Source organism: Malus sylvestris, chromosome 9, assembly GCF_916048215.2.
Source record: "Malus sylvestris chromosome 9, drMalSylv7.2, whole genome shotgun sequence".
Classification (NCBI taxonomy): Eukaryota; Viridiplantae; Streptophyta; class Magnoliopsida; order Rosales; family Rosaceae; genus Malus; species Malus sylvestris.
This window is the reverse complement of record NC_062268.1, coordinates 17,427,626-17,438,368: the sequence shown is the minus strand read 5'-3', so window position 1 is coordinate 17,438,368 and position 10,743 is coordinate 17,427,626. Positions and strand designations below refer to the sequence as shown.

Here is a 10,743-nt window from a genome sequence, read left to right as displayed (position 1 = left end):
TTATTTTTATTGTTAATTTCATCTTGCACTTGATGGTAATTATGCAATAGGATTAAAAAGACAACTCACATTTAAATTTTAAGTTGGTATAAAAAGAGGTTACATGGGTTTAAATAAAATATCCTTAATAATAATAAATAAATTTTATGTTCTATTTGTTTCTACTTTTTGCTTTTGCAACATAGAAAATAATGCAAATAATCCAATAAGCTCCCATTTCCCTAAGAAGGGACAGAGATTCACTCCAGATCACACCTTTAAGAGCATAATGATCAAACAATTTGGACTACTCAAATTGAATTTGATGGTCCTTATTAACTCATTCAGCTATCTCATCTCATACAAACTAAGGACTTTGATTTCTCTTTCACATAACTAAGTGCTAGTTAATGACAGCTCAAAGCTAATGCTTACTCTTTAATCCACACTAGATTTTGGATCCATTTACCTTTAAAGAGACAATGTTTGATTCCTCCACTATGCTTCCACTGTCTAGCAATATTTTTTTTCAATTCTAACCTACCGTGTTTCCCTGCAAATGATTGAATAATTATACCTACCGTGTTTCCCTGCAAATGATTGAATAATTATATGTGCCTTTTATCTCTTTCAAGAAATAGACAAAGATTATTCAGAAAAGTCATGAGCTAGTGAAATGATTTGTATTCTTTAATTAGATAGTGTCACACACTACGTTTAATGTCTAAAATATTCAAAGCATATATGATATATCATCTAATTGAACTCCTAAAAGTAGTAGGGTACGTCAAACTATGCATGATAATATGGCAAGTAAGCTTTAGGAGAAGCACCTTGACCTTCTTTTTCTTGCGCAACATCTAATTTTATGGTTTTTTTACAAAATAATTTCGTTCTCCATGATCTGAATAGTTCATTTTGTAGATCATTAAACAATAATTTATGCACAATTTTACTCCAAAGTGAAATTGTGGAGTGAACTCAAACAAAACCAGTAGTTAAGGACATATAAATCCATTAATTGATTAGTGTTTGAACGTTACTGCTTGTATTATATTCAGTTTTGTTTTTTTATCTACTAGGATTAAACCTGTAAATGTTAGACATCAAGAAACTTTACTGCAAATCTAATTACCAATCCATTCCAAACCTTAGCATCAACTTCACTACGAAACCACCATCAATTTGATTCCGTAAAAGTAAAGGGATGGCCTTGGAAATTTGAAAATACCCAAAAAAAAAAACACAAAAAGGAGAAAGATAAGGGACGAAAGGAAAGGAGTAAACCATCTGTTTCTACAACGAGTGTTATTCCAACGTGAAGATTTGAAGGTCTATTATTCCATTTTTATAGTGACCTCAAGCTTCTCATAACACTAAGACAATCTTAACAACATTACGTTGATTTATAAGTTAAAATGATATTTAGATCTGCATTTTTTCTTCCACAATAAGCGTTACGTTCCATCAATGATTTCAGCCATGAATACTAATTTCTAGGAGCAGGGAATTTATATTGCAGACTAGGTGATTTGTGGTTGCTGACATTTTAATTGGTGGCATCAGTTTTTCTTGCAGCTTGACCAATATTCAGCAACAAGCTTGGAGAAGTAGGAGTTGGTATCCAACAGCTTTGAAGGTTGTTCATACTCCACCAACTTCCCTATTTTTTCAAACAAAATCACACTACATATTAGCATTAGGATTTAATAACCAATTACAGAAACATCATATCCCCCTGATGACTGTTTAGCAAAAATTTTAAAAATTCTAATTGAATTAGACGCGTTCAAATTTTTTCTGTCTCAAATTATATTGAAATGCGATTAAGAGATGATTGGAAAGAAAAGCATACCATAGGAGAGAACCATGACCATGTCACTGTCTATAACGGTTGGAACTCTGTGAGCTACAGTTATAACCGTGCATTCTGCGAATTCCTGCCTTATGATTCTCTGCAGAATGGCATCTGTTGAAGAATCAATGGAGGCAGTAGCCTCATCGAGAACTAAAATTCTGTTCCTCTTGAGAAGGACTCTTCCGAGGCAAAAGAGCTGGCGTTGCCCGACACTCCAATTTTCCCCTTCATCACTCACTGTTGAAGTCATTGTAGTTTTAACTTACAGTACAACATGATTCTAGTTGGAACCGGGGATTAAGTAAGATGTTCATCATTATGTTTCTCATTCAGTCATAGGAAAGATCATAAACTCACCGGAGGAGTCAAGTAGATTTGGTAGGTCGCTGACTGTCGCCTTGAGCTGGCACTTCTCTAGAGCCTGCAGATGAAAATGTCCTTAAAATTGTACTAGTACAAAACAGAACGCATTGTATGTAGTGCCTAAAAACCTCGTTTTATTAGTAAAATTATGCAGGGAAAGCCTTTTTCATCATTTAACCGGAGTCAGTTAGCTCACCCTCCATATCTCATCATCGGAGTAAAGGCCTAGAGGATCCAAGTTGGTTCGGATGCTACCTCTGAAAAGAGTTGGTTCTTGAGGGATGATGCTTAGCTTCATTCTCAAATCTTTTAGACCCATCGAACATATGTCAAGTCCATCTATAAGAATTTTACCACTTGCCGGCTCTACTAAGCGAAACAAAGCGCTTATGAGTGTGGTTTTTCCGCTTCCTGTCCTTCCCACAACTCCTACTCTAGTGCCTTCTTTGAATGTGCATGTAATTCCCTTTAGAACTAGCGGAGCATTTGAACGATACTTTATCTGTAATCAACCAAAAGAAATAATCAATCATTAGAATTTCAACCTGATCAAATGATAAGGTAGTTAAAGAACAACGATAGTATATTACCTTCAGAGAATAGAGCTCTATTCTACCCTTGTTAGGCCATGAAGATGGCGGCCTCTTGTCCTCCACAATTGCAGGAGGCTCTGGCGGAATCATCATGAATTGTTTTATCCTTTCAACTGAGATAATGTAGTTGGATAAGTTGCAATACCATCGTGTCACAAAAATTTGTGTCCCCGTTAGCGTTAAAGCATATGACAGTGAAAGCCCAATAAGCCCTGCAGACATCAAGAAATTTTTTTTTCAAGTTAAACACCTATAAACACCTGAAATTCAACACATGGATTGCTATTATTAAGTACCTGGAGCAACATAACCCTTGGGAAGTAAGATAAGTAAGAAAGCAGCCACGAAAAGGGTTAAATTCTGAAGTACTTCTGTCCTTAAAATTAACCACTCCATGGTTGCGTTAGAATGAAAGAACAGTCGAGCATCTGTGTCAACTAGCTTCAAGTAGTTGTGGAAGAATCTGTCAACCATTTTAAAAGCTCTTATAGTAACCACTCCAAGTGCTGTCTCCGATGCATAGTTCATAACCGGAGCTTTGGTTGTTCCATTGATTCTTATTAGTTCCCTTGCAGTGGCTAGATAATACCCCTGAACATATTTTGCGGCAACCATGGCGAGAATGCCTACAATGAGAACTTGCCATGTGACAGAAGCCATAATTCCAATCGTTGCCAGGAGTTCAAGGCCAGCAGACATTATGAAGATGATGGAGAAGGGTACATCAAAATCCAAAATACTTAAATCAGATGAGGCCTGCAAAAGTATAAATATCAAATGGTTTTGATAACAAGTGATGGGAATACAGTTACCAGAGTGCATAAAGTAGAATTTTGTCTACTTACTCGTATCAAAATCCGGCCAACAGGGGTTGAGTCAAAGAAGAGCATGGGAGCCTTAAAAATAGCATCGGTGAAACCAGAGAAAAAGGCTTTTGAAGCTTTCAATCCCATATAAGCTGCTGAAAATGACCTTAGATATACAAAGACAGCACTAAGTGTTGAAATCGCTGTATAAATGCCGATGAGCATGCCATTGGTTACGTTAGGCATTTGAATGCCTAGAGCTAGCCAATAAGTTGAAACAGCCTGAAGACCAACAAAACCAGATTGTGTTATTATGCCGAAGATTAGAAGAAGAGTTCCTTTAGACACAAGAAAATAATCCCGGATGGGCTTCAGTCCAACATCACCAATCCCTCTCTCTTCTTCTTCTGTTAGTTGCACGCCAGGCACACCCTTCACAGAAATATCCCCTTCACTGTTATTTGTAGTGAGGTAAGCCGTCTGAAGTTCCTCCGGCATAACTATATCTCCCTTTTCAGATTCTCCTTGGCTTTGATTATTAGAAGGACCCAATGTTGTTACGGTATCTCTATGAGCATTTACAAGCTGCTCAAATGCTGTTCCTGCTGTCAAGAGACTCTCATAGCTTCCGGATTGAGTAACTTGTCCACCCTCCATTACCTGCAAATGAAATAAGGTTTCATGAGCAAACCAATAATTGCAAATAAACTGCAAAAATGAATTAACAACAACGTACTAGAATTTTATCAACTTCTGAGAGGAATTCAACTTGATGAGTCACCAGAATTACAATTTTCTTTGCTAGAGTGGTCATGACGCATTCCTGCACAAGTCATTCAAATTGAGTAAACTGTTTCTATGAGATTACGATGCTAAATGTGGTTTTCATGCTTCTTAAAACGCTTGATCTTTGTCTTTCTTACATGAAATAGAGTTGCACCAGTATGGGCATCCACTGCACTGAAGGGATCATCAAGGAGATAGATATCAGCATCACTGTAGACAGCTCGGGCCAGCTGAATCCGCTGCTTCTGCCCTCCACTCATGTTAATCCCCCTCTGGCCTATTTCAGTAAGATCACCGTGGTCAAAACTATCGATGTCCTTATCCAAAGCACAAGCTTTTATGGCATTCTCATATTTGTTCTTGTCCATTGGCCTGCCGTAGAGTATGTTATCGCGTACTGTCCCACTTTGTATCCAAGAAGTCTGAGAAACATAGGCTATGGTTCCAAATACATCAACCTGCTTGCAAGCATTAATAAAGTTAGTATAAAAAACTTAGTGCATCGAGTATTTGAAGTTTTCATCTGTTTTCAACTCACAGTTCCTGAAATTTTTGGCATCTCTCCAAGTATAGCGTATAGTAGTGATGATTTTCCTGCTCCAACTGGCCCACAAACTGCAACTTTCTGCTCCCTTTGCACTTCTAAATTCACATCTCTGAGAGTTGGATCTGTTGATTGATCAGGATACCAGCTGAAATTACCTCTTTCTATTCTTAAGCTCTTATCGGAATTCACTGAGGGCAACTTCCTTACTTCGTCATCTTTCAGCTCATCATCAAGCAAAAACACATTGAGCCGGTCAAATGAAACCTTGACTTGGATCAGCACTGAAAGAGCCTCTGGTATCATTCTTACAGGTTCCCCCATGCTCCTTAGTGACGCTAGAACCGTGAATATGGTACTTGCATTAAGAGGGACACTTTTGAAAAGGATACATCCGAGAAAGACAACTGAAGAGATGATGGTGGGTGACATCCAATACAGCAAAGTGCCATAAGCCCTTTTAAATTGCGAGTCAGACAACCATTTGAATTCACGTTCACGAAGGGAATCGACAATGTTTTTAAATTTCTCTTCCCAGGACTGTAACTTGATGATTTTCATACTGTTCAGGATCTCAGAAGTGGCTCTGAGTCGCTCATCTTGAGCGATCATGAATTGGGACTGACACTTTTGAAGTGTCTTTGCAAATGGCACATTCAGGAGACCACAAATGAGGAGAGGAAGCAAACCAGGAAGAGCACCAAGACCCACCACCCAGAAAAGAACTCCAATGGCAAGGAATAGTTGCAACGCGTAGGTCCATGTCGAATGTAGCCACCATGGGAACTCGCCCATTCGATAGGCATCAACTGCTATATAATTTACAATCTCACCAGCTGAGTGCCTTCTCCTTCCCAAGCTAGAAAGTTTGAGCTGCTTTTTATAAACTGCCACCATCAAGGCTGACCTCATCCTCAATCCAGACCTCCTTGCGTCGAAAAACCAATGTCTCTGGCTCAAAGATTCAACCACTTTTGAAAGAACTAGACACCCCACTATAGTGAAGCCTTCAGAGAGAGTTGCATTTTCATTATTCGAGTAATTTACAAAAGCATAGAGTATAAGAGGAGAAATTACAATTGCAATCGTCCTGATAAATGCACAAAATGCTATCCACATATTTTCTTTCATGTAAACTTTCACTGCTGTCTGCAGAACCAGGTTCCTGGTGCTGCTTGAGCTCTTCTCCCTTAAGAGTGAATCCCATGCATTGGCAAACTTTAGGTACGCTAAATCTGCTTCGTCTTCAGAAACAAGAGAAGGGATGTCTTCGAGAGCTAATGTTTTCAAGGAACCCAGGTTGAGCAAAGGGTTAATCCAAGCAAATGTCAGTTTGCTCAGGAAGCTAGCCCGGTCTACTTCTGATTTCTGGCTCTTTCCCGTCGATTTTTTGGTCAATAGAGGTTCAGATAGGCTGTTTTCTTGGGCATGCTGATGAACGAAGTGACTGAGGTTTCGAACAGCACACAAGAGAAGTAAGAAGCCCACTGGCCATGTCATTGCATCAAACATCTGAATGCTATGAGTTCTTACAAGTATTTCGATGTTTAGAGCCGAGGCCATTGAAAAGGAGGAGAACCACCAAACGGAGTTCAAGATTTTGATCCAGTTGGAACTTTTCACAAGCAATGAAGCAGTGAAAGAAATCCAAATTAGTCCTCTGGCAAAGTAATCCAACCGGACAAAATGTTCCGATTGATCATCACTTTCGGATATTAGATCCCATAAACCAGCAGCAAAATATGCAATGCTAGTAAGAGCACAGCAAATTGAAATAGCTAGAGAGAACTGGTCCCTTCTGGCTGGAACGGTAATATAATGCTTCCGTATGGTGCTTATAAGGGTAAATAAGAGAAAAACACAGAGGAAGAGCAGATTTACGCCATTGATGATAGTTCTTTGAGTGCAGTAAGAACCCAGTTCAAGTTCACCACCACAAATCCATGAAAAACTACTCCCTGCATATCCGAAAACCGATCACAAATCGTCACAAAACATGTTAAGCACTGGGAAAAGTTGGAAAACACTAGTAAAATGAAAAAGTGCATGGAGTGCAATTATACATTCACATAGAGAAATGATCGAACAGAAAGAGGGCGAAGAGTTGAAGACGTAAAAAGCTATACTAATGAAGATCATTGAATACCACACTATCGAATTCTACTTCACTACAACGGCAGCAAATTTATCAATCGAATTCACTGAAAAACATACCATGTTCATAGAGAAAATTATATTGGGTACTTACCAATTGAGCTCCTGAAGGAAGCCATACTTGTGCAACTTCTTTGCAGCAGCACCCCAAACTATGTAGGAGAGATGAGCTCAAATATCAATATACATCTTCATAGAAAGAAGTACCCCACGTAACTTCTGCCCCTTGCACCCAAGTTCGAATCCTCCTAATAAATAAAGTAGTATAAAATAACGTCTTGTAAAAAAAGAGATATTATAATCACGAAAGTAATAAAACTGTGCATCTGCAGAAATGATAAATCGCACATCAGCATCTTGTTTCATTTGCTTGTTTGATTGCATGGACAGTCTGTATTATCAGCAAACTAATAAAGTGCTTATTTATTATGGAGACATCAGGCATTTCCTTGTCTTTATACACTTCACGTCTACAATTTTGCTTCTTGCATTTCTATTTATTATATAAAAACAAGCTACTTAGCAAACATGTTTACACAATTCAGCCAAACATTCATTTTTTATTTAGTCCAACTTGACTGCACAAACCCCAGGTTTTTAATTTTTCTTTTAATTTTTTTTTGGTGTATATTTTTTGCAGTTTCATATGTTTACGTACAAGAACGGGTCAAATTTAAAAAAAAAAAAGAAAAACAGATCATATATCTTCATTACCTATTCCGGTGCACTAAGGTCACGGGACATTGTAGCCACACCCGAATGTATGAACAAGAACAATGTTCCACTTTTTTCTCTCTTTTTTCCTTTTCTTGCTAATCATCATTGATCTGGTACAAAACATTCCCAGAAAAACAAATTTCACAGACTTTCAGTTTTTACTATCTACTATTTTATTCGGTCTTATATTGTTTACGTACACCTACAATGTAAAAAGAATGACAGGAGGAAACCTTTGTATCTCTATTCTTTTTTTTTTTTCACTAATCATTAAACACGTGAAAAACATTTGCAGAAAGCAAATTTCAGAACTATGAATAACCCTTTATTTTACCAACTCTAATTAGTACTAATCCACTGTTTAATCATATTATCATCAACGACAATATTAATCAAGAGGTGGAGCGGGAGGGACTCACTTGTCAATTTGGTTTTGTGGGATTTCAGTTTTAGCCATCGCTCTTGGAACCATGTGCTCTCCTCCCGTCCAGACCATATTATATGGGTTGAAGACGACCGTGATTTGTATTGGAAAGTGGGGAATGATTCCCGTTATCAAATAGATGAAGAGAATAGATCGACAAGAAAACAGATACGTATCACTATCACTTTGGAGACGTTGAAATAGGTAGTGATTGTTGTGGCCAAAAATCAACCATGGGAGTCACAACACTTGGACGATAACTGGCGTGTCATGTCTTAAGTCGTTAAATATTACAATGGTCTACATATAGTAAAATGTGGAAAATATATATATTTAAATGGAGAGACTCACGATCTGTGAATTTTTTTTATAATATTTAATAAAAGGGATCTTTTGATATAGGCGCTTCAGTTTTGAATTTTCTAAATCAAACATCCATGCCTTTTAGTGATTTGATTAAACTTTTTTTTGTCATAATTTTGGTGCTATATGCACATTATATTGTAACAAATTTCCTATAATATAGCATTTTGATTACACTCTCTTGAGTCTCCTCTATTAGAGATAATTGTAAAAAAATAAATAAAATAAAAAGTTGGTTAGATTCAATTTATTTTCACAATAATGCTACAATTTAGCAATAATTATCTACGATTTAAGATATTTTCTTTCCAAAATAATTTAAAATATTTTTAAACCCCCAAAATCAAACGTACCGAAATAAGTTTTTCTTTTATTACATTAAGAGAAACTAGGATTGAGAATAAAATAAACTTGCCAATACACAATGTGTACAAAATAAAACGTACTAAATAAAAATAATGTACCAATCTTAAAAATATGTATCAAATCAAACGTACCAAAATTGTAACATCTCACATCGTCCAGGGGAGTGGATCCTATAAGTCTTATATGTATATTCTCATCTCTACCTAGCATGAGGCCTTTTGGGAGCTTACTGGCTTCGAGTTCCATAGGAACTCCGAAGTTAAACGAGAAAGGGGCCAGAGCATTCCCAGGATGGGTGACCCACTGAGAAGTTCTGCTCTCGTGAGCTCCTAGAAACAAAACCATGAAAGCGTGGTCGGGGCCCAAAGCAGACAATATCGTGCTACGGCGGAGTCGAGCTCGGGATGTGGTGGGGGCCTGGGCCAAGATGTGACAATTTGGTATCAGAGTCAATCCCTGGCAGGAAGTGTGCCGATGAGGACGTCGAGCCCCTAAGGGGGGTGTATTGTAACATCTCACATCCCACATCGCCCAGGGGAGTGGATCCTATAAGTCTTATATGTATATTCTCATCCCTTCCTAGCACAAGACCTTTTGGGAGCTCACTAGCTTCAGGTTCCATCGAAACTCCGAAGTTAAGCGAGTTCGCGCGAGAGCAATTACAGGATGGGTGACCCACTGGGAAGTTCTCGTGTGAATTCCCAAAAACAAAACCGTGAGGGCGTGGTCGGGGCCCAAAGCGGATAATATCGTGCTACGGTAGAGTCAAGCCCAGGATCTGATGGGGCCCGGGCTGGGATGTGACAAAAATTGCAAATAAACGTACCAATTAATGATTTTGGTAAATTCAAACGTACCCACAAATAATATATATGTAATGTATTGTACCTAATAATAATTCATCAACAACTATACTTTAAAAAAAACAGCAAAAAATATATATATAATTTCACAAAAACAATTGAAAATATTACACAGAGCTTTTATGTTGATCACCAACTATTTGAAAAAGATAAAACCATTTGGAAAAAGAAATAATATTAAATGTTTGCATAACAAAAAAAAACACTATGATAAAAAAAAAACATATTTGGAAGAAAAGAAAATATAGTTTAATTACTAATATCTCCACTAAATAAGGAAAAATTGTAACATCCCACATCGCCCAGGGACGTGATCCTTAAATGTATATTCTCATCCCTACCTAGCACGAGGCTTTTTGGGAGCTCACTGGCTTCGGGTTCTATCGGAACTCCGAAGTTAAGCGAGTAGCGCACGAGAGCACTCCCATGATGAGTGACCCACTGGGAAGTTCTCGTGTGAGTTCTCAGAAACAAAACCGTGAGGGCGTGGTCGGAGCCCAAAGCGGACAATATCGTGCTATGGTGGTGGAGCGGGCCCGGGATGTGGTCCGTCCCGGGCCGGGATGTGACAAAAATTCATCATGCAAATAAAAGGATAAATTCAAAAATTATTTTAATTTTAAAAAATAGAGGTTACTATTGGTCAAAACACTTTAATCAAATTTTAAAAAGGCACAAATGTTTAATTAATTGTAGAATTATCAGAGAGACGGGCCATACGACTCACTTCCAACAACATCGATGTTGTCCTCAACTTGATAATTACCACATGTACAATCTGTCTAGTATGGGGTTTTATCACAAAAGGCCTCGGTATTAGTTGGAGTGGGATTAGGATATTTAAACTCTTCTTTTCTCATTGATACGGTCGATGTGGGACATTTCAACACGCCCCCTCATGTGGGACCCAATTAGTGGGTCACACGT

General features: G+C 37.9%; 1 protein-coding gene across 2 annotated transcripts; it reads right to left on the bottom strand.

Moving 5' to 3' along the window:
* Positions 1-1,272: 1,272 nt before the first annotated feature.
* On the bottom strand, positions 1,273-8,362 carry LOC126582094 (ABC transporter C family member 8-like). Of its 2 annotated transcripts, XM_050246097.1 has the most exons (12): positions 8,220-8,362; positions 7,178-7,331; positions 4,924-6,887; positions 4,523-4,843; positions 4,336-4,422; positions 3,639-4,259; positions 3,090-3,549; positions 2,791-3,005; positions 2,397-2,702; positions 2,195-2,258; positions 1,835-2,074; positions 1,273-1,642 (listed from the first exon to the last, which is right to left on the bottom strand). In XM_050246097.1, exons 2-12 carry the CDS (start codon positions 7,200-7,202, stop codon positions 1,542-1,544), a joined length of 4,404 nt encoding a protein of 1,467 aa, XP_050102054.1. In that variant the 5' UTR covers positions 7,203-7,331; positions 8,220-8,362; the 3' UTR covers positions 1,273-1,541. The 2 variants fall into 2 exon arrangements, with proteins under 2 accessions (XP_050102054.1, XP_050102053.1); XM_050246096.1 differs by lacking the exon at positions 8,220-8,362 and having other exon boundaries at positions 7,178-7,486.
* Between the last annotated feature and the right edge of the window lie 2,381 nt (positions 8,363-10,743).

What these genes read in the sequence shown, in the direction of transcription:
- LOC126582094 (XM_050246097.1), bottom strand. Translation starts at nt 7,202, where the DNA reads ATGGCTTCCTTCAGGAGCTCAATTG. An exon ending in AAATCTACTTGACTCCTCCG is followed by an intron (nt 2,075 to 2,194) that starts GTGAGTTTATGA and finishes TGACTTCAACAG; the next exon opens with TGAGTGATGAAGGGGAAAAT. An exon ending in GGTCATGGTTCTCTCCTATG is followed by an intron (nt 1,643 to 1,834) that starts GTATGCTTTTCT and finishes TTGAAAAAATAG; the next exon opens with GGAAGTTGGTGGAGTATGAA.